Raw genomic sequence first — 24,429 nt, 5'->3', positions numbered from 1 at the left:
GGATAGGGAGCGCGAAACTTTATTAGTTGAGCTAGGGGTACGCGGGAAATCTGAAATTCCATCCACAAACTATGTTAATTCATATAATAATATCTTCTTTGTTGAAGTGATAGTTTACCTAAGATACAAGGGGCATTTGTTCTCGCTAAGAGAAGTAATTGGCAAATACCGTGCTTCGAGTTGAATTGATAAATTGGTGTCTAATCACTTATGGTTACTCCAAGTTTTCCTAGCTCTATTTGGAAACCTTTAATTTAATTTTCTCTCATCCAATTTGAAATACTTCTGACTGATCAAATAAAGCTTGAAATAGTAGTACCACCATCCTCTCACCTAACTAGTTGAATTTACCCTACCAGATAATTTTGATTAAAGATTCTAATACTTTCAGACTCTGGTCTCAAGTAGCTAGTTAAATGGATTCTAGTAGAAATATTAAGTGGTTCTAAATTTTACCATAATCTTTTTTGTCGGTGAAGACACCTAGATGGGGGAAACACCTTCCTTGGATAACTGCTGGACACACACCCCACATCAATCGATTTCAACAGAATCCATTGGGAAACTTTATTCAATAGCACGGAATTCAGGGTTTTATTCTTTTTTGTTTATCAAATTGAATTTCAAAATCAAGGTATCACTGGATTTTGATTACCGATACGATCTCCATCACCTAAATTATGCGAACAAATTTTGATTGCTTCCTCGGGGTCTTTGGGTGACTAATTTAATAGGTTAAAATTGATACGATAAGGAGGAGCATTTAGAAAAGCAAGTTACCCAAAGTCTGTTTAAGGTAACAACCATACGTTATAAAGGATTATGGAGCAAGCCTCCTATTTGGCCCATTGTGTTTCTGGTCTTCGAAAGAGGGCAACCTTACAACTGGTGACAGCGGTACAATAACCTCCCCGGAAATTAAGTACATATAGACCCAAACATACCTATTAAATGTGTTAAACCATACCCTTTACCATTTTTAATGAAAGAACATTTGCAAAAACATATAGACGAAATGATCGTATAGGTTTATAAAAAACATACTGACAAAATGATCAGAGTATGTATAATGAAATGATCAGAATAGGTATAGGAAGTCGGATTATGCTGCTAGCATTTTTTGCATAGGGATACCAGGAAAGGACGGAAAGTTCCACCAAACAGTTTGTGGTATGAAACTGATAGCCTATTCCTTATAGATTTTAGAGTAATAAATAAAGCGATAAAAGATTCGCAGTGGGGCATCCGTAGAATTTCATAAGTCATTTCTGATCCTTCAAACAAAAACAACTTTATCTCAACAATTTATATTCAAAATAGGTACAGTCACTTTACGTTGGCTGAAGAAAGCCAAAAGTATTTTAGTTTTTCTAAAGAGGGAATTTCTTATGTGTTTAAACGCGTACCACAAGTGTCATTTTTCTTACCTCGTGCCTTTGTTGAGTTTCTAAACCAAATATATAGGCCTGAATTTGTAGATGACTTAAGTGTCTAGTTATGCAGAGGACTTAACAATACATATTTCCGGAACCTTTGAGATACATTGGAAACATGTTGAACTAACTATACTACAAGCTATAAAAATTTAGTCTCAGACTTAATCTTCACAAGTCCTAATTTTTTCAGAAGAATGTGACTTGTTAGTATTCCATGTCTCCACCAAAGGAGTTAAATCACAAACTCAAAAACTAGATTCCATCTGTTATTTTTTATGTACTCAAAATACTCAAAAACTGTTATTTTTGAATTAAAAAAGGTAGTATGGTAAAAGAAAATGGTGTAAATTGGTTTTGTAATTTGTTTTGAAAATGGGAGTTTTTATAGTTAAGATGATGCAAATTTTATATTGAAATAATTTAGTTTTTTTAATTTCAGAGGTATAAAGGAGGAGAAAATAGAAGAAGAGATGTTTTAAGTAAAAAAAGAAAGGAAAGAGAAAATTTGAAAAAAAAGAAAAATTTTAAATAATGTAGGTGACATTACAGCTTAAATTTTAAGTGAAAAATATTATTATGTCACTGACAGGAGAGGGGGGGGGTTTTTTTAATTAAAAAAAGAAAAAACAAAGTGTATTCCATAGAGTTTCTGGTAAAATTCGATCCACCTACAGACAATACAGGAATTATATTTCTAGGCTTAACACGTTACTATCAAGAATTTACCAGAATTATGTAAAATTAGCCCAACGTTTGATTCGTCTAATCAGAATGTTCTTTTTACTTTCGGTCCAGAACAAATTGAAGCCTTTTAGAAGTTAAAGACAGAATTTTTTAATCCTAATAGCTTTTTTCTAGAATTTCTGGATAGAGACAAGGAATTTTACCTTGTCACAGATACATTGAAAGAAAGCATTGCCTTGATTTTAATGCAACGATGAGAGAAAATTTGATCGATTTCGATCCATTGATCGATTTGATTGATTTCGGATAGTAGCAATCTATTCTAAGCTTTTAAGTGGCGCAGCTTCTAGATTTGATAACCATATTAGGGAACTTTTTGTCTTAATACAAATTTTAAAACATTTTCAAAAGTGATGTTTATGGAGCACAAGAACGCACATTTTTCTAGAATGTGCTGTTCTCAGATATCTAAAGTGAGCAAAGGATCTCTATTCAAAATTATATTGGATTTATATCCTTTTAGTTAATGATTAATACACTTATCACCATATTAGCACCAGTAAAACTATGCCGATTACTTAAAATTCTTAAAATTCTTTAAATTTGCTTAAAATTTGCTTAAAATTCTTTCAGCGAAATCAGTCAAATTAATCTTGATGAGTTAGAAGTAGAATATCTAGCATTATTAGTGAATGAGATCCCAATCGACTTTTTTTGAATAAGTAAAAAGAAATGAAAAATTTCCAAGCAGAGGATCCAGAGATTGGAGTAGCAACAAGGGAAATAATGAAATTGGAGAGTATCCCCTTATGTTTAAATTCTCCCCTTAGTGTTTGTGGAAAAGATGAAAGGTATAAGGGAGGTATTGAAAAAAGAGTCATGCCATACAGGGTTGACTAGACCCTTTTAGGGATGTAAGTTAATTATAGTTAGTATAAGCACTCCCGGGACAAACAAACATAGAGATAGGGGTTAACTCAGTATCGAAAATACTGAGGAGGACCTTCCTTCTATGAGGGGTAATAGGCCCATCAGGGATATACATTTGACCTCTTTCTCTATCCATGGAAAGCTGAATGAGGTCAGTTTTGGTATGATTAGGCCGAACAGGTGCGGATACGAAGGTGGGATAGTTTTGTTGGCGATTATAGCGTGGCCATGCAGATGGCAGGTTTTAGCATGGAGCCTGATATGTTGAATATTCACGAGCGAAGTACAGGTGAGGAGAATTAGGAAGGGTCCACCACCCCTGGACCTTGGCGTCAAGAAGATGAATCACTAGATAACGAAATCTTTTCACGATTCAACACTTCAGGTAGAGCTAAAAAAACGCCAAAACAGAAATTTCGAATTAGCGAAAAGAACGGAATTTTATTTTGTACAGTGGTATGGGGATCTCTATTTGGTTTTTGTGAATGGCTTATTGTATGCTATGGTTGATTCCGAAAAAAGAAAACAGACATGTCAATTTTGGATAATTTTACCAAAAACTAATTGGTAGAGTCATTCGCCTCATGCATTCAAGCCTTTTTCTTGGAGCCCACATGGGAGCTGTCAAAACTCTAAATAAATTATAAAATTTCGTGTCTTTGAAGATATGTATTGCCAGCCTGAAGAGACAGTAAAGAAATGTAACCTCTTTTTAGGAGAAATAAAGTTAGCGCTATTTACCCGACTCTTAGAAAAAATATTTTCCCTAGGCACTCCTTTCATATTTGGTCAATTGATACCACAGAGAAATTGTAACTTTGCACGAATGATGGCCTATGTATCATTATTTTGGTTGAACATTTCAGTAAATATGCAGCAATAGCACCTTCTAAGGACCTTACGTCAAAAATCGTTATGGAATTTATAATAAAAGAAATCATATCGTAATTTTGGGGTATGGATTTTCTTTTATCAGATAACGCGTCATGTTTCATGAGTAAGGCCTTTAATGAAATGGACAAAGCATTGGGATTCAAAATCTTGCACTCATCCCCCAGAAATTCTCATTCTATTGGAATGGCTGAAAACAGGGTAAAATTCGTCAAACGGGTACTTACTCACTACCACAATGAAACGCATGGAACTAATTGGAGTGAATTTCTACCATTCATTCACCTTGCGTTAAATACCAGAATTAATTATTGCAGAAAATATATGTCCTTTTTTATTCTCCATGGCTTTGAAGCTAAATCAATATTCGACTGTATATTTTCCAATCCAAGAAATGATTTTTTTTTTTTTTACGATGAGTTTAGTTGACAAATATGTATCAATGAGTTAAAGAAGACCCAGAACAGTCAGGCAACAGGAAAACAAGAAAATATTAGAAATGAAAATTTCTCCAAACGATTTAGTTAGCATCATTCAAGAAGGATCTTCAAAAAATTACTCCTATCGATGGCTTTACTTTGTGTTAACCGAACATTACAAAAATATCTTTTTTTTACATGAATTAAAAACTTTGAAAAGACGCTTAGTCAATATTAGACAACTTAAAACAATAAAGAATCACAATGAATCCTAAAATAAACATTCAAAAGGCGAGACTTGAAGGCATTTTTTAAATTTCTGTAAAGGAACGAAATTGAGAGGGCCTGAACCACAGTTCATATAATTATCCAGTATGATCATTCTCTATCTCACCCATTATAAAAACCCGGACCGGGGTGCGAGTGCTCCGGAAAAGTTTTTGCAGATATAAACATAAGCTAAGTCAGATCTTTTCATGGGTAGACAAGTCAGACTGTGATCTAATCGGAAACAAGTGGAAACCCGCTATTACGAATAATGCACTTTGTTGGAAACAATCGGAAACAAACTAACCCGCAGTCTCGCTAATGCAGAAATAAGTGGGAGGAGCTTTTTGTTCGCACCGAGAACGAAGACCAGAAATGATGTGCGATAAGCTTACTGGATAACTATATAAACTGTGGACCGAACTAATAATATAAAAGAAATGAAGCACCCTGTACTATTTGGCAGTGTAATTTAAAAAGAAAATTATTAAAACCAGAGAATATGGGTAATCTAGGGAGTTTAAACCGTGCTCCGTTGACAGAAATGAGTATAAATAAAAAAAAAGTAGTCGTAACAGGAGAACTAATATAAAAACAGTAAATTAAAAAAGTACTAGCTTAAGTGATTTTCTTGACGACAGGGTAAAATAAAATCCTAATAAGTAAAATAATTATCTTATTCTAAAGACATTTCTTCAAGTGGCTGTTCTAAAGTGGTACCTTCAGAAACTTTGCAACATGCCTCAAAGTCCAATACCTGCACAGTATAATGCTGGCTTTTTTCCGTTCAGATTATTATGAAAGATTAAAAAAAATTTTACCAATATACCGGCGAGAACCTAAACCATACACCTAAAATCATCTGGGCAATAATCACAAGCAGAAATGTTCCATATTCTAAGATTATCGGCCTCTACTAAACTCAGTGTATGAAGAGTGTATAAAATAATATCCCCATTATTTGACAAAAAGCTAAACACTTAACGCTAGTCATTCCCTATCAAAACTGATTAAGACTACCTGATGGAATTTAAATAAGTCACAAAAGTTTGATCAGTGGGTCCAAAAAAAGCTGGATAACTCGTTCAAAATCCAAGTCAACTGACTGCAGAGTTATGGGACTAGTCATTGTTTTGTCTATGTTGGTGTAAAAATGTAAGACCCTCTTTATAAACTGGTAAAATCTGCTTATGGGAAGAACCCCACGAAATACAGTCATTGCTATATCCGTACGTCTAAAACAGGTAGAAAAGAGTTCAAAAGAATTAGGAACGCTCCATGTAGTGAGGTTTTTCACTTTTTCCAAACTAATAGTGTCATGGGTATGTAAGACAATACCTCCATCGTTTGATAAGAATACTAAACATTTAAGGCTAGCCATGTCCAAACTCTAGTCTTAAATGATAGAATTTAAACTCATTTCCGAAAATAGTATTGACCTTTCTTAAATGGCTGACCTTACTTACAAGAGAAGTAACCCTTCAGGGGGCAGAAATAGATAACCAAGTAGTCAAATATTTCCCATTAATGGCGTTCATCCAGCACTTAAAATGAACTTAAAATGAACAGAAATTATTACGCATATGAGGGGGTTCTCCCCCAAGTCAATACCTCGCTCTTTACGCTACAGTTTTTTTTAGTGCTTTCAAAAGAGCTATCTATGATAATTAAACGGCCTTTTTGTTTCTGGGTTTTGTGAATCAAATTTTTTTTTTTAACTTTTAACTTAAAGTGCGTGGTATTGACTAAGGGGAGAACCCCTTCATATACGTAATAACATATACGTAATAAAAAAAACAATAAAAAAACAAGCGATACGGCTCAATAGTAATCGAAACTTTTAAAAACGGAATTTTGATGTCAATAAATGTATCGAAAGAATGTTTTTATAATGCTGATCCTAGATGTATCAATTTTATTAGGTTTAGTGTTACTCATCAACGGCTACGAGCCTGAGAATATATAATTGACTTCTTAAAGATGGGGGAAACATCCCATACAAGTGCAAGAACTTTAATGAAAATCACACCGTCGGATTCAGCGTATCAGAAAACCCTATTACATAGGTTTCAAGCTCATATCTGCAAAAATCTGCAACTCTGTAGTTTTTGCCAGAAGAAAAATATACGAATATAGAAGTTAGTTACGTAAGTTAATTTGTAAAGACATCCATTTAGCAAAAGAAAAGTAAAATTTTTATGCAAATAAAAGCTGCATTAACTAAAAAACGATCAGAAATTAAATAAAAAAAACAAGTTTTTTAAACTGAAAGTAAGGAGCGACATTAAAACTTAAAACGAACAGAAATTATTCCGTATATGAAAGGGGCTGTCCCCTCCTCAACGCCTCGCTCTTTACGCTAAAATTTGACTCTGTCTCCCAACGTTGTCTTTTAAAACAATAAAAAACTTTAGCGTAAAGAGCGAGGCGGTGAGGAGGGGACAGCCCCTTTCATATACGGAATAATTTCTGTTCGTTTTAAGTTTTAATGTCGCTCCTTACTTTCAGTTTAAAAAACTTGTTTTTTTTATTTAATCACGAGTAAGGCCTTTAATGAAATGGCCAAAGCATTGGGATTCAAAATCTTACACTCATCCCCCAGAAATTCCCATTCTAATGGAATGGCTGAAAACAGGGTAAAATTCGTCAAACGGGTACTTACTCACTACCACAATGAAACATATGGAACTAATTGGAGTGAATTTCTACCATTCATTCACCTTGCGTTAAATACCAGAATTAATTATTGCAGAAAATATATGTCCTTTTTTATTCTCCATGGCTTTGAAGCTAAATCAATATTCGACTGTATATTTTCCAATCCAAGAAATGATTTTTTTTTTTTTTACGATGAGTTTAGTTGACAAATATGTATCAATGTTTTAAAGAAGACCCAGAACAGTCAGGCAACAGGAAAACAAGAAAATATTAGAAATGAAAATTTCTCCAAACGATTTAGTTTGCATCATTGAAGAAGGATCTTCAAAAAATTGCCCCTATCGATGGCTTTACTTTGTGTTAACCGAACCTTACAAAAATATATTTTTGTTACACGAATTAAAAACTTTGAAAAGACGCTTAGTCAATATTAGACAACTTAAAACAATAAAGAATCACGAAACCTTTTCAGCAATGAATCCTAAAATAAACAAACAAAAGGCGAGACTTGAAGGCATTTTTTAACTTTCTGTAAAGGAACGAAATTGAGAGGGACCGAACTAATAATATAAAATAAATGAAGCCCTCTGTACTATTTTGCAGTGTAATTTAAAAAGAAAATAATTAAAACCAGAGAATATGGGTAATCTAGGGAGTTTAAACCATGCTCTGTTGACAGAAATGAGTATAAATTAAAAATAGTAGTCGTAACAGGAGAACTAATATAAAAACAGTAAATTAAAAAAGTTCTAACTTAAGGGATTTTCTTTACGACAGGGTAAAAAAAATCCTAATAAGTAAAATAATTATCTTATTCTGAAGACATTTCTTCAAGTGGCTGTTCTAAAGTAGTACCTTCAGAAACTTTGGAAAATGCCTCAAAGTCCAATACCTGCACAGTATAATGCTGGCTTTTTTTCCGTTCAGATTATTATGAAAGATTAATTTTTTTTTTTACCATTATATCGGCGAGAACCAAAACCATACACCTAAAATCATCTGGGCAATAATCACAAGCAGAAATGTTCCATGTTCTAAGATTATCGGCCTCTACTAAACTCAGTGTATGGAGATTGTATAAAATAATATCCCCATTATGTGACAAAAAGCTAAACACTTAACGCTAATCATTCCCTATCAAAACTGATTAAGACTAACTGATGGAATTTAAATAAGTCACAAAAGTATGATCAGTGGGTCCAAAAGAAGCTGGAAAACTCCTTCAAAATCCAAGTCAACTGACTGCACAGTTATGCGACTAGTCCTTTTTTGTCTATGTTGGTGTGAAAATGTAAGACCCTCTTTATAAAATGGTAAAATCTGCTTATGGGAAGAACCCCACGAAATGCAGTCATTACAATATCCGTACGTCTAAGACCGGTAGGAAACAGTTCAAAAGAATTAGGAACGCTCCATGTAGTGAGGTTTTTCACTTTTTCCAAACTAATAGTGTCATGGGTATGTAAGACAATACCTCCATCGTTTGATAAGCATACTAAACCTTTAAGGTTAGCCATGCCCAAACTTTAGTCTTAAATGGTAGAATTTAAACCCATTTCTGAAAAAAGTATGGACATTTATTAAATGGCTGACCTTACTTATAAGAGAAGTAACCCTTCAGGGGGCAGAAATAGATAACCAAGTAGTAAAATATTTCCCATTAATGGCGTTCATCAAGTAACATGGTGTGTAAGTTACAAGTCCCCCGACAGGACTTGGATTAGAAATTCCATCGTTTCGTGTGCTGAAAATGTAAATTATGTGGAACAAGTAACAGAAAGAGATTTAAAAGAGGAAGAAATGAACTTGACTGATCTTAAGATAATCAGTGAATTGAAGAATACATGGTCGTTAATTGAAAATATTACACGAAGAATAAAATGAAAGCGAAGAAATTTTAAAAATAATGGTATCTTTAATGAATAATAATACAAAAAGGAACAAAACAAGCCTACTGCCCCTTGTAGGACAAGCAATAGGGGTGGGTAACAAACATGGGCGCCCATATGGGGGGGCAGGGGGGGCTCTTGCCCCCCCCCCCTGGCTGAATGATGCTGCCTTATTTTTATATTTTTGTTCTGAGATTTCTATTAAATAGTATTAAAAGTAGCAATTAGACAAAGTTTGCCCTCCCCCCTGGAATTCAGCTTATGGGCGCCCATGGTAACAAGCCTAACTATTAAAAGGGAAGTAGAAACAATTTTTTCAGGAAATGGATTATATATCATAAAGATATGAAAATTAATTCAGCTGTCTAACAAGTCTAGTTAACCAGTGAATGAATTAGACCCAGAACTGATAATGGAAAGAAACAAAACGATAGAAATCCTCGATGAAACTTCAACACAGATTATTGAATATGTATTTAAACAGAATAATGAAATGAATTTCTTACGACTGTAGGTAGATAAAGAGATTACAGAGAGTTTACTTATTCAAGGAGGGAGTTTATTACTATTCAAGTTAAGAAATAAGTTAAAAAATTGAAAGGATATTCCTTTCGATTTTTCAGGCAGAAAGTAGAAGTTTCCCATTTTAAGACAATTTTTGAGATTGAGAGTGCTTTAACCATAGGATTAGGATATCTGTTAGGATATCACTATAGACAATACGGATTAATGGAATTGTATAAAGCAACTCCTTATAATTTGGTCGCACAACAACTGAAACTAGTAGTAATTTGATATTTTTCCGTCTCCAACAAACAAGATGAGTTCAGAATGTTTGAAATGGTCAGCATTCAGTTTGCGGTAGTCAATACCTCGTATTTTTTCAAATTGAGAACGAGTACAACTTTTTTGGACTTACAAAAGATCAAAATAGATATTTCCTAGCAGACTACACTTTAGATAAAAAATATAACTTAGCCAGTAATCCAATATTCTGCAATTTCCAATTTATTTTAAGAAATACACAAATGAGCTCATGCAGCCTAGCATACTTCATGCAAAATCTTTAGCAAACAAAGTATGCACAACCAATTTAGTAAAGGCGAATAAAATGCTTGATTCAAACAATTTGAAAAACAATATATATTATATTGTTATTATACAATGTATATTATGTATATTATACAATGTAACAATGTATATTATAACAATGTATATTATCATATCTCTCTTTAAAGAAGCAATAAGAGTCCTTTTGGAGTGCAAAGAAGAAAAAGAAAATAAAGTTCATAAAACAAAGTTCACTTGTTCAAGTACCAAAAGGGTGTTCACTAATCACTGACATCTTAAGGGTTAATGAAAAATATGGCGGACACATTGCAAAGGAGATTGCGCCTTCAAATATTACAATCACAGGTCTAAAAGGAAATCTTTCCCTACTAAGAATAAGTAACGACTGGGAAAAATGAAATTGAAAATTTACTCTCTATTGTATTCAGAATAGCTCTAGTTCAAGCATTGCCGAAAATACGAGTTTTTTTGCTAGACGCCAAAAGGAAACATGTAACACCATATTCGATATTGTGGATATATTCAATATTTTTACACTTTTTTGTCCATAATAGGACTCTCCCTAGCAGGAGTAATATTCAAAAACTAAAAAAATATGGATAGGCTATCTATACCAAACGTCTCAGGGGTTCCATATAGCGGTAACACAAGAATATATTGAATTAAAATGACTCTTAGTAAATTTGTGTTTTTTTTGCCCTTTTGAAAAAATATACTAAGAATTTAAGCGGGTGAAGCTGTAAGAATGCCTTATTATTATTCTTAATTAATTTACTTATTTTTAGTAACTTTACTTTTAAATAGTAATTTACTTTAGTAATTTACTTTTAAATAGTAAAAGTTGAAATCCTCTTTGGTCCAATGAATCAGACATAAACCTGATATTTCACATAGCTTAACTTAAAAATACGTTCGCTTTTTATATCAGCCGTAATAAATTTTCGAATCGTAAATTGTATAGACATCTCTTTGTTTCAAGGAATAACAACAATTGAAACATTTGAACCTTAAAAAATAACGGAAAATCCAACTTAGTCCAGTGTTGCTAAAAAACTTAATTGAATGTCGTAAGGTACAGTGACATTACACAGAAAAAGAACCAATATACCAGAACAAAAAACTACTTATTTAACGGAAAGTTGGGGATCGGCTAGAATTTAGACAAGATCTGGAAGAAAAAGTCACTAAGTGCATCAAAATCAACTACCAAGACAAATACAATATACGGATTTGAGAGAAATAAAGGTGGTCTTATGTTGAGAAAAGGTTAGATAGGAGGGTGGCTGTGTGTCTTGTTTTAAGATGAGGGAAGAAGAGGAACTTCACCAGTTAGGTAAGAGACTATTCTTTAACTACCTTCAACAACTACTTGGCTTCTCTCAATTCTTTTTGATGCAACGTTAGCATAATAATTTCGAGACTTTTCATCACTTTGTCAAACCGATACCCGCCAATTTTATGGTTGAGCTGAGCTGTCACTTAAAACCTTTTTAATTCTCTTTTGAGTTTTGGTCCTATCCCTTTTTAGGGCCTGAACCTTTAGTTTATTAGAACATTAAAACTTAGAGATAATTTAAATCCCCTTTAAGATTTATTCTGACTTGATTCCTTTGATTAAGGTACTTTATTAAGCTCTATTCTGATCATAGCAAAAAGCTGTAATTACCCTTTATATAGCTTAAGGTCTTTCTTAAATTTTGCTTTGAGTCGGTTGCGGGTCTTATTTATTGTCTCTTATACCTTTTTCTTAGTTAAGGTCGAGTCAGTCAAATCTATAGCATTATTGAAAGATCAAACAATCTGAAAATTGATTAATCTTAAAAATTGTACTTTTTTAAGGACCCCACTAGGTCCTTCCCAAAACTTAAAATTACGGTTAATTGAGCAGTAGCGAGAATTAACTTAGGAAAACCAGTTACTAACGTGGTGGGTAACTCACAACAAGGAACAAAAAATTAATAGAACTCCCCCCCCCCCTCAGCTTAAAGTTTCTTGGAACTTAAGCTCAATGTTAATAGTAAATATTACACATATAATTACAATTCCTAGACACTGGTTTTTGTTTACCTCATAGATTCGTTCTCTGGTGTCTATACGGTGGAGTTTGAATCCTGAGGAGAGGTTTGCCCCTACCCAACTCATTCTTTTACCTTTCTCTGCAGTCTATTCAGCTAGAGTAGCCGTTCTGTCTATACAAAAAGGCTAGGGAGCGAGAAGTGTTATTAGTTGAGCTAGGGGTACGCTGAAAATAAAAAATTTCATCCACAAACCTGGAAAATTCAGCTAGTGATATCTTCCTTGTTGAAGGATAATTTACCTAAGATCCAACGGGCATTTTCTTGCTAAGAGAAATATTTGGCAAATACCTTGTTTGAGCTTAATTTTTAAATTTGAGTCTACATATGTGTGGTTATTCCAAGTTTTCTTGGCTCCCTTTGTAAATATTTAGTTTACTTTCTTTCATCCTATTTGGAATGCTTCTGACTGATCAAATAAAACTCGAAATAGAAGTACCACCGTTGCCGCACCTAATTAGCAGAACTATCTTTAGCTGATAATTTGGATTAAAGATTCTAATACTTTCGGACTCAAGCCTCAACTGGTTAGTCAAGTGTATTCTAGTAGAAATATTCAGTAGTTCTAAGCTTTACAATAATCCATTTTTATCTCGGTGAAGACACCTGGTTGGCGCAAACACCCTCCTTGGATAACTGCTGAACACACACACACACCAGACCAATCAAATCTGAGGGAAACCTGTGGGGAAACTTTATTCAATAGCATGGAATTCAGCATTTTCTTCTCCTTTTTTATTTATCAAACTTAACATTAAAATCAAGTTATCACTGGATTTTGAGTACAGATGCCATCTCCAATGCTTCAATTATACACTACCAAATTTTGATTGTTTTCTTAGGTCCATTGGATGACTATTTTCATAGATTGAAGTCGATAGGTTAAGGAAGAGTGTTTAGCAATGCTAGTTACCCAAAGTCTGCTTAAGGCAAAAACCGTACGTTACAAAGGGTGAAGGAGCAAGCCTCCTATTTACCTGTCTGGGTTTCTGGTTCTCGAAAGAGGGCAACCTTACAGTGTTAGCAAAATTCTAGGATATTTTAGAGATTTGAAGTAGCTGATCGTGTGGAAGCTCTCTATTCAACTAATAAGAAACACAGTGCAAAGTTTGTTAACCATTCTTGGCCTTCGTTACTAATATATCGTGTATATTCGAGAGCTATGTGAACACTAAGGTTTTTTAGTAATTTCAAAGTGCTTTTTTTTCTAAGTAAATAGCCTTTTTAATTTAGAGGTCATTCTTAGAGAATTGCAACAAAATTTGAACTTTAGTGTAAAGAACAAGGTATTGACTAGGGGGATAACCCCCTCATATACCTAATAATTTCTGTTCTTTTTAAAATTTAATGTTGCTCCTTGCTTTCAGTTGAAAAAACTTGTTTTTTTTATTAAATCACCTATTGAGCATTGACACAATTTCACTAAAAAGTACCCAAAAATTGTCATCCCCTTTGTGACTAAACACTTGTAAATAAACTTTGTTGCTTTCAACTCTTTTGTTGTTTTTTTTTTTTTAACAAGATTTTTCTTTGTGGTTTCGAAAATCCAATTTCTTTTAGAATTTTGCTTTCCTTTTTTCAGAGGATATCAAATTTATCGGTGACCTTGAGTTGTCAATTTCGACACAGTGTATTACTAAACAGAACGTAATGAAATGTGACCTTGCCACTATTGGAAATATTCTATTGAAAGTTAATTCAAAACTTGGTGGTACAAATACTTATTTGAGCATCAATCTTGGCCACGAAATGAGCATGTAAGTTTTTTCTTATTTTAGATTCAAAAAACTGTTGTTTTGTCTGGAAAATACATGGATTCTGTAGGTTTTTTTCTGCTTGTTAAGCTGAAACACACAAGAAAAATAGTTATTTAGCTATAAAAGCCACTGTTGCTTTTGAATTTTCTGTTTTTCTGTATGGTAATTTCCCACACGCTGAAAAACAGTAGTTTTTCCAGGAAAATGCATTGCCGCTGTATTTTTTTCTTTAGCATGGTGATCATAAACCACTTGAAAAAAAAATTCCTGAATTATACCTTGCTAAAAACAAACTTTTATTCTTATTTATTGGCACGCTAGATAAACAGCTGTTTGAACCAATAACACATTGCTGCTGTAAAATTTTTGTTTATGTTTCAGAAACACTGAAAAACTAATTTTATATTTTGGATATATATTCTTTTTGAGGAAAAATTGTAGCAAGGCGCTTTTCTTCATCTACTGTTTCATTTCTGTTTTATATCCACATTTACCAAGTCTATTTTCATGTTTTATGTTTAATTCCATTTTTATTTTATTTTCATTGTGTTCATTTCTTGTTTCTCCTTCATTTAGGCCATTTCTTTGTCTAAACAAGGTAAATAACAATACATAAAATTCAAAAAAAAATACTCGTAAAATTTAGGTATTATTGAATTTACTTAAATACTTTATTTAAAAAGAAATTCTTCAATATACCATGATCTTAAAATGCAATTTTTCAGGAGTGTACGCTGTGTTCTGTTAGTAGACAGTTACTCTGCTTGGCAATACTGAGCCCAGGATTGGATTCACACAGCCGCAAGGCTGGGCAACAGGCTTGATATCCGTCTATATAGTAAAGACTTAGCAACCAAAGCATTGAACTAATGTCCTATGTGCCATCAATGGCTTGGCAGGGTCTTCATCCTTTCAGGAATGTATGCAGGAACTTTTGCTGTAGGATCGGCAATTATCAAAAGCCTGATGTTTCCAAAACAAATAAATACTAAACAGAGAGAAAACAGCCGAAATTAATAAAAATCCTGAGAACCTATTAAAAAGTGATATAATTTCTCGTAGGAACAGACATTGATATTGCTACTACTCCCCCGAAGTGGATTAGAAATCATTTCTGCAGTAAAAGATCTGTTTTTTCAGTTCCAGTTTTAAAATTCCTTTCAGTTTTAATTCAAACAAATAAACTTTCAAATGGGGATAAATCAATTTATTTAGACAGTGAAAAAACAGGTACAAAAGTCTAGATATTTCGGACACATGTACAGCGACCGTCTTCAGAAGAAATACTAAATTAATAAAATTGAAACTAGCATATTTATATACAACAAAATATATAACTTATCGGGTCATTCACAAAATAATGAGCTTCCGGATTATTCAATAGATTAATTTCAGAGAGAGTTCATTGACAAAGTTCATTCAAAGTTCTTGATGTAAATTTTCTTCTTTAATCTTGCCGAAATGTAAAACGAACTTCCAATGAAAGTGGCATTGCCACTTTCATTGGAAATTTGTTTGACTTTTGTACCTGTTTTTTTCACTGTCTAAATAAATGGATTTATCCCCATTTGAAAGTTTATTTGTTCGTCTTAGAACGGCTGTGTGGTCTAAGAAAACAACACCTAATTTAAAGTTGTTATTTCTAAAAAAAAGTTTTAATTCAGTTTAATTTCTTAAGTTCAATTCATTTTAAAATTTCATTTTTGAGTTATTTTAACATTAACAATTAAATCATAAGGATTCATCAAATTCATTTAATATTTAACTTATTCAGTTCAATTCGGTTTAATTTATTTCAGTTTAATTCATTTAGTTTTAAAATTCATTTCAGTTTTAAAACATTTCAGCATTAGTATTTCAGCATTTTGGCGTTTCAGCATTAATATTTCACCGTTCAATTCAGTTTTAATACGGAGTCATTTTGTAGGTTTGATGCCCTTTACCAATGTGACGCAACATACTATTGAGTACTACTTTTCCCTACATTTGTCCCGTTTCATTACAGACCTCTTTATCTCATACTTAAGGTCACGCATAGGCCATATAAAGGCCCTTATAAATATTCAAACTAATCGTTTCCTGAATAATTTTGTAGGCTGAACAATCATGGAATTTCTGCAGGCTTCCATTTAAGACTTGAGGGTCCGAACTGGCTATAAACTCGTAAAGTGGTGAGCCGAAATATATATAAAAACATATAGATTTTATTCTGGCCTGCTTATATATATCACCATACCTTTTTAATGCTTGTTTATACCCTGTGCTTTCTCGTATTTTTCCGTCGTGTTTTACGGGTCTAACTAATTTATCTTATATCGCTTATGCAGATGATTTATTACTTATTAGCCGTTCAAAATTCACCCTAGCTAAGTCTACCCAGTTTGTTTCTAAGCTTTTGGAAAAAATTAGCCTCGTGCTTAATGCTGAAAAATGTGAATATTTAGTTTTCAATGCTAAAAACCCAAGTAGTGATTTGAGTTGTAGTTCTTTTTCAGTTAAGCTGGTTCCTGCGTTGCGTTGGCTTGGGATTAGTATCTGCTCTTCTATTTCAGCTATCCGTGCTAGTGCACTTGCAGATATTTAGAATAAGCTTAAAGCAGGTTATGCTAAAATTGTCCCAAATCGCGGCCGACATTCTCGTAAAGCATTGGCTAAATTCTCTTCTACATATTGCGACCATTCCATTCTTTTTCTATTAGGTTTATGCCCATTTTTTAATACTAGTGATATGCAGGATATTAGAGTTTTGTATTTCCGTTATTGTAAATATCATTTGTATGTGCCTCGTTGATATAGACACCGTAAGATTATTCGAATGTTTAATGCAACTAATATATTGATGTCTTATAATAAGTTGGACTCCAAGTTAAAAGATGAGGCTTGCAAGCGGTTGGGTCCTTTTCATCCTCTTTTGCGATTGTTCTGATTTGTATTTGTAGTTTTTATATTGATATTGTTTTGCATGAGTTTTTTTTTGTATGTCTTTACCTTTTATTTTCTTTTGTTACTCCAATTTTTATAATGCTAGTGGGTCAAAAATAAATTATTATTATTATATCAAGGATTTAGGAATCAAATTGGAATCAGAAGGATCAAATTGTAGGGATGTACTATATGAACTAAGTTCAAAAGCGTTGCTAGCTTTTTCAAAATAGGCCAATTATACAAACAATTGGGAAGGTGCTGAACTTTGAAGGAAGAGTGTCTTATCGGGCGGAATACTCACATCCTCAATTTGTATCAGTGAATCTGTAATTCGATCCTGTAAAAACATGCTTTGAACCCAGATTAATGTGCGCTGGCCAGTACTTCTTACGCTTGCATATATAATGAGGGGAGGTTTATCCCCAAAATTGAGTCATGCGTGAAAATTCATGGGAACAGTTTAAATTCATGGTGTTTGAGCTATATAGGCATACACAATTATTTTTGAAAAGTTTCTATCTGGGAACACTTTATGATTTTTATTGAGCATTATTTGATGTCGCATATTTATGTAGTTACTAGTTTTTGTTTTAATGCTATTTTATTATTTTGAAAGGCCAAATATGAAAGAGCCAGTGATGATCTTCGGTGCTGATGTATCACATCCGGGCCCAGAATTCAGATCTGACAACCCTAAACCACCTATTGCTGCTGTAAGCATATATTTTTGTTTTCGTTTTTTATTTAATAGTCCCACCTCCTCTCCTCTCAATGGTAAGAACTAATTTTCTTTCTAAGACTGCTTCCACCCACCAGCTACACTTACCACACCTACAATTGATCCGTAAATGTGATCCCTGCTATTTGATCCCACCAACTATTTATCACCTATTTACACCAGTTTAAAATTACACAAATGTAAGACTACAGTATCAAAAATATTGGTTATTGTTAGTGCGTGTTAAAGTTATTGGATTTCCATCCCCCTAGCCATTAATTATGCGTCTATAAATGGCTGTATCGTATATGTGTCACTGTCAAAATTTGAGCCCTTCCGACATTTTCGTAAATGCAACTGAACCCTGGTTTAACTGAATCGTTTCTTATATTGGACGGAAAAATTTCAGAAAAATCTACCAAAACCAATTTTTGTTGCTGGGGTAGCTAGGTGTTCAACCAAAGTTGCTGCTACTGATCTGTCTTTAATCTTAAGAAAATTATAGATAAATTTTAAGCCTATTGTTCCAGAATTCAAAATTTCCAATTTTAATCCATATTGCAGTGTCAGTTTTTTCTTACAGGTGATTGACTTTTTTGCAAGATTTGTATTTAAAGGAGTTGATTCCTTTGATTTTATGACACTGTTTACAAGTTGGTCTCTTAATTTAGTCTGTTAACGCTTAGAAACTGTTATTAAGATGTCTTTCCTCTTATCTAATATGAGTTTTTTTTTTTAAGTTCATACTTATAATAGCAGTACTATTAGTTTTTAACAGTACTATTAGTTCAAGCTGTTACAGCCTGGATATGAAATTTTATTTCCTGGATTTTCTTCTATTTAATTCATTAGCAAGATTTAATGGTAGTTTTTATAAACAAATTAAAGGAATTTCTATGGGTGGTGACGTCAGTTCATTTATATATGTTTTGTTTTTAAGTCAACTAGAGCGTAATAAAACGATAAATAAATATAATCCAAATAATATTAAATATTATTTTTCAAGTAATAAAAGATTTTTGGATGTTATTTTTGTTTTAAAACTTTAATCATTTTATCAAGATTTAAAAAAAAATTTACCCATCCAAATTAATTCTGGAGCCTAGTCTTGGTACAGGTCAAGATAATTGGATTTTGGATTTAAAAGTCAATATTTCTGATAATAATGAATTAGTTTTAAAAATATATAGTAAAGTGTCTGCGGCAGTTGTGCAGATTTTAATAGTAGATGCCAAATTTTAAGCCACAAACTGATTTGTGGAGGTTTTTTTCGCGAATAAAATAACTTGGCAATTCTTGAAATTTAGTTTTCAGTAAACCGAACTTTTTAGTAAATACTCAAAAAGTTATCAATACCATTAAGGGAATTTTCGGTAATTTTTCTTTGTTTCTACGTTTGTGGTTCTTTTATGCAAATGGTATATTGTAGGCCTATTAATGCCAGCTTAAAAGGCTGTTAAATTACAATTATTCCCAATAACCAATAGCTAATATCTTCTAACCCATCCTGGGGCTTTTAGACATAGATGAGTTCCAAAACATTTTTGTGCCTAGTCACTAGTTTGTTACAAGTAGGCACAGCCAGGTTTGCCACCCCGGTCAGTTCCTGACGTGCTACAGTTGCCCAAATTTACTTGCTACACAGCGACTTTCGCTGCTGCAGTCAAAAATTATTTAATGTTATCGCATTTAGGTGTAATTGTATTTAATTTGTTTATATTTTCAAATTGATCAAATTCATAGGCAGCGCAATCGCGCTGTCTAAGAAAAGAACGATGTTGGCACAATGTATTATTATTATTTTTTCTTCTTTTTCCATACCAGGGCACTTCGTATCGAAGGAGTTGTCGTAGAAACTTCGAAAAGGACTCATTCGATTGGAAATTGGAGTGGCTTGTGCCCTTTTTATTAGTCGAAAGTGATTTGAAGGCAAATAACACCCCTTCCACGCCCATCATTTCCCCAAACACAACCAATCAAAATTTTCCATTTTGTTCAGTGTAAACCATTTTAACCATTGTAAACCAGTGTAAACAAACAATATAACCATTTTGTTCAATGTAGGTGATTTCCAGATAGAAAATATGTTTTTGAAGACGAAACCTCCCCAAAACTCTCCGGGCAAGGGTTTTAAGTTATGCCCTGGGAGCATATAAGAACGATGTTGGTACAATGTATTATTTTTTTTCCCTTTAGACCAGGGCACTTCGTATTGAAGAAGCTGTCATAAAAACTTCAAAAAGGGCTCATTCAATTGGACATTGGAGTGGCTTGTGCCCTTTTTAATAGCCTAAAGGGATTGGAAGGCAACTAACACCCCACGTCCATCATTTCCTGAAACACATCCAATTAAAATTTTGAGATAGCCATATTGTTCAGCATAGTTGATTTCCAGATAGAAATTATGTTTTTGAGGAGGACAATCCCCCACAGCCGTCAGGGCAAGGGTTTTAAATTATGCCCTGGGGGCATATAAGGTTTTTATAGAAAGCGTTGTCGTAGAAACTTCAAAAAGACTCAGTCGATTAGAAATTCAAAGGGCTAGTGCCCTTTTTAATAGTCGAAATTGATTGGGGGGCAACTAAAACCCCTCTCACGCCCACCTTTTCCCAAAACGCATCCAATCAAAATTTCTTGTTCAACGTAGTTGAAAGTTCTGGAAATTAGGTCTTTGAGGATGACAACCCCTCCCCCACATAGCCCTCAGGGCAGGGTTTGTAAGTTATGCCATGGGGGTATATATGGTTCTTATAGAAAGTGTTGTCGTAGAAACTTCAAAATAGGCTCATTCGATTGGAAATTGAAATGGCTAGTGCCCTTTTTAATAGTCGAAAGTGATTGGAAGGCAACTAATGCTCCTTCCACGCCTACCATTTCCCCAAAGACATCCAATAAAAATTTTGAGATAGCCATTTTGTTCCACCCTGTATAAAGTTCCGGAAATTATATCTTTAAGCAGGACAGTCCCCCCACAGTCTTCAGGGCAAGGGTTATAAGATATGCCCAGGGATCATATAAGGTTTTTACTGAAGTCTTTGTCATAGAAACTTGAAAAAGGGCTCATTTGATTAAAAGTTCAAAGGGCTAGTGCCCTTTTTAATAGTCGAAAGTGATATGAGGGCAACTAATCCTCCTCTCACGCCCACCTTTTCCCCAAACACATACAATCAAATTTTTAGAAAGCGATTTTATTCAACATAGTTTAAAGTTTTTGGAATTAGGTCTTTAAGGATGACAACCCCTCTCCCGAACAGCCCTCGGGGCAAGGGTTTTAAGTTATGCCCTGGCACATATAAGGTTCTTATAGAAAGCGATGTTGTAGAGACTTCAAAAAGGGCTCATTCAAATGGAAATTGAAAGGGCTAACCCCCTCTAACCCCCCTATCACGCCCACCATTTTCCCCAACACATCCAATCAAAATTTAAGATATTCATTTTGTTCAACGTAGTTGAAAGTTCTAGAAATTGGGTCTTTTATGATGATTACCCCCTCAAAGCCCTCAGTGCAAGGGTTGTAAGTTATATCCTGGGAGCATATAAGGTTTAGATAGAAAGCTATTGTAGAAATGTCAAAGAGGGCTCATTTGATTGGAAATTGAAATTGCCCTTTTTAATAGTCGAAAGTGAGTGGAGTGTAATTAACCCCCCTCTCACGCCCACTATTTCCCCAAAAACTTTCAGTCAAAGTTTAGAGATAGCCATTTTGTTCAACGTAGTTTAAAATTCTGGAAATTATGTATTTGAGGATGACAAACCCCCCAGAGCCCCCAGGGCAAAGGTTATAAGTTGTGCCCTGAGGGTATATAAGGTTTTTAAAGATAGAGTTGTCGCAAAAACTTCAAAAGGGGCTCATTCAATTGGAAATTTAGAGGGCTAGTGCCCTTTGTAATAGTCGAAAGTGACTGGAGGGTTGCTAACCCCGCTCTCACGCCCACCATTCCCGCAAACACATCTAATCAAAATTTTCAAATGGCCATTTTGTTCAATGTATTAGAAAGTTCTGGAAATCAGGTATTTGAGGATGACAGCCCCACCCCACCCCCCAGCCCTCAGGGCAAGGGTTGTAAGTTATGCCATGGGAGCATATAAGGTTTTTGTTGAAAGCGCTGTCGTAGAAACTTCAAAAGGGCTCATTTGATTAGAAATTGAAAGGGCTAGTGCCTTTTTTAATAGTTGAAGTGATTCGAGAGTAACTAACAGCCCTCTCACACCCACCATTTGCCCAAACACATCCAATGAAAACTTTGAGATAGCTATTTTGCTTAACGCAGTGGAAAGTTCTGGAAATTAGGTCTTAGAGAATGACAACCACCCTAACAGCCCTTAGGGTAAGGGTTATAATTTATGCCTTGGGGACATATAAGGTGTTTATAGAAAGTGCTGTCGTAGAAACTCAAAAAGGGCTCATTCGATTGGAAATCAAAAGGCCTAGTGCCCTTTTTTATAGTCAAAAGTGATGGGAAGGCTTGATACTTTTATAGTAAAGATCGATGTGGGTATAATGTATTATTTTTTATTGTTGTTGTTGTTTAGACCAGGGCACTTCGTATCGAAGGAATCGTTGTATCGAAGAACCTCAAAAAGGGCTCATTCGACTGAAAATAGAAAGGGTTGATGCTCTTTTTAATAGTCGAAAGTGATTGGAAGGCAACTAATCCCCCTCCCATCCCCACCCTCCCATTTACCCATTATGTTTAAAAACTAAATGTTGCTTAAGATTAAATCAAAATGCTGACTAAGGATATTATGTTCAAGCTTTCGAGGCTACTTCTGCTCTTAAAATTCAACCAAATCAAAATAGAGTATGTGTATTCAAGCTATCAAAGAAAGTAAATAGATTTTTTTGCGAATGGTATCAAGTTTTCCATTTCATGTTAAGTAGAGGAGGTATGAAACTAAATTAAACACTACTATTTGTGTCCAGATTTTTAAAAGGGTGTATGTTGTTAAAAATTGCTGAAAATTTTTCTCCAGTATAAAAATAGCTGGCCAAAAAAAAATACAAAAAAATACAAATCAATTTGTATTGTCAGTTTAATTTACATATACTGATGTTTAGTAATCAAAATGTTAATATTATTTGATTTATTAAAGTTATAAAAGTAAAAACATTTATATTTTTTCAGTAAAGTGCAAATTATGTTCTGGCCTTGAAGGCATAAGGATTTTGAGCCCAACTTATACTAATTTCTGGTCGTTTTGAGTTTGACTCGGTTATTTATTGTAATTTCTGTTCGTTTTGGTTTTCATTTATTTATCGATGCTGATTTGTGGTAGTTTCACGGTTGGTGGATTATTTGATTTTATTTTTGTTCATTTTTTGTTTAATTGAGCTCTTTAATTTTTCTTTGAAAAACTTATTTTGTTGAAAAAGTTGTTTTAATTAATTAGAGAAAAAGTGCTATATTCAATGAAGCATGTACTACTCATGATAAAATAGTGTTAAAATAGCTCTTTCGTGCAAAAGGTGGCAACCTTAGGCACAGAATAAATATCATACAGCAAAGAAAATTTCTATCTTTTCTATTAAAAATTGTTGGCACACATCAGTCACCCACATTCTTCATGACTCGGTCTTTGCGCGTGCACAATGATCAACAGCTGTATAGCATTGCGTGCTGAGATCCAAAGGGAAATTATCCTTTGCACGTGCTGTGATCAGGGTTGCCAACTCTACACATTTTATATCCAATGGAGAAATTCCTATGTGTCTGGACACAATGACATAATAGGGCACGTAAGGAATACATTTTAGAAATTTGGGACATAAAAGGGACACATTTTGCACATTTATGACATAAGAAAATATTTCACTACTGGATATAAGTTTTTGTAAAAAAAAGTCACTAGCACCAAGGTAGTGCTAAAACTACTTATCTAGCACCAAATCTACTTAACTAATCACTTCCTGCAAATTTCTTATGCTGTATTTTTCGGGATTGCTTGTTCTTTCCCAAAAACAAATATCTGCCAATATTCTTGAAATTCTTTGCAATTTTGTTTTCTTATGTATAAACGATGTATTTCTCCTTGCTTTTACGCTGCATTCGAAAATAAGAGAAAAGCAGGTACCTTTTTTGTCCACACTAAATTTTCTCTTCCGATTGCTAGGCGAAAATGTTTATCTATTTATCAAGTATTACCAACTAAAATAAAAAGTTAACAAAATTAAAAATTTGGATTCTTGATTGTCTACAATAAAAACAAAAGTGAAGCACCAAGGATGAATTCCGTCATTTTCAAAATTTTTGAGGAAAGAGAGATATGACCAGAATGCTTAAAATTAATTAATTATACCGTCCCTCTACACCTGCTCAAAGAGTAAGTAGCCCCTCGCTTGTTAAGGCCACTCCCTAGGGCACTCGTGTGGTTCAACGAATTCAACCAAGGCTATTCTCTAAGATACTCTTGAGGATCAACGAACTCTATCAAGGCCATCCCCTAAGGCACTCTTGAAAGTCACTGAGCTCTTGCATAAAATTTCCTTGTACCGATAAGACTTTAATAGAAAATAATTATATAGCCTGATAAAAAATTGTCCGGAGATAGACATGCAATTACATTCAGTTAATACAGGCTGCTCTTGGGACAAGCAATTAGACGATAATTACATAGTGAAAATCTCAAGCATTTAAATTAGATTGCTTTTAAAATTACAGTTTTAAAGAAAAGGTAAAGAAATGGTTGCATTGTTTAATCATCTGAGAGG

At 33.7% G+C, this 24,429-nt stretch overlaps 1 protein-coding gene across 1 annotated transcript in view; it reads left to right on the top strand.

The window, feature by feature from the left end:
- LOC148942427 (protein argonaute-2-like) overlaps positions 1 to 24,429 on the top strand; it is a 295,554-nt gene that overhangs the window by 200,546 nt on the left and 70,579 nt on the right. The window contains exons 17-18 of the mRNA XM_089103040.1: positions 13,903 to 14,077; positions 17,619 to 17,715. Coding sequence (XP_088959166.1) covers positions 13,903 to 14,077; positions 17,619 to 17,715 — 272 coding nt within the window. The remainder of the gene's footprint in view (positions 1 to 13,902; positions 14,078 to 17,618; positions 17,716 to 24,429) is intronic.

This window comes from Artemia sp. Qi Xiang Cuo, chromosome 17 (genome assembly GCF_049724085.1).
Source record: "Artemia sp. Qi Xiang Cuo chromosome 17, ASM4972408v1, whole genome shotgun sequence".
Classification (NCBI taxonomy): domain Eukaryota; kingdom Metazoa; phylum Arthropoda; class Branchiopoda; order Anostraca; family Artemiidae; genus Artemia; species Artemia sp. Qi Xiang Cuo.
Note: the sequence above shows the minus strand (reverse complement) of the source record. Positions and strands in the feature narration are given on the sequence as shown.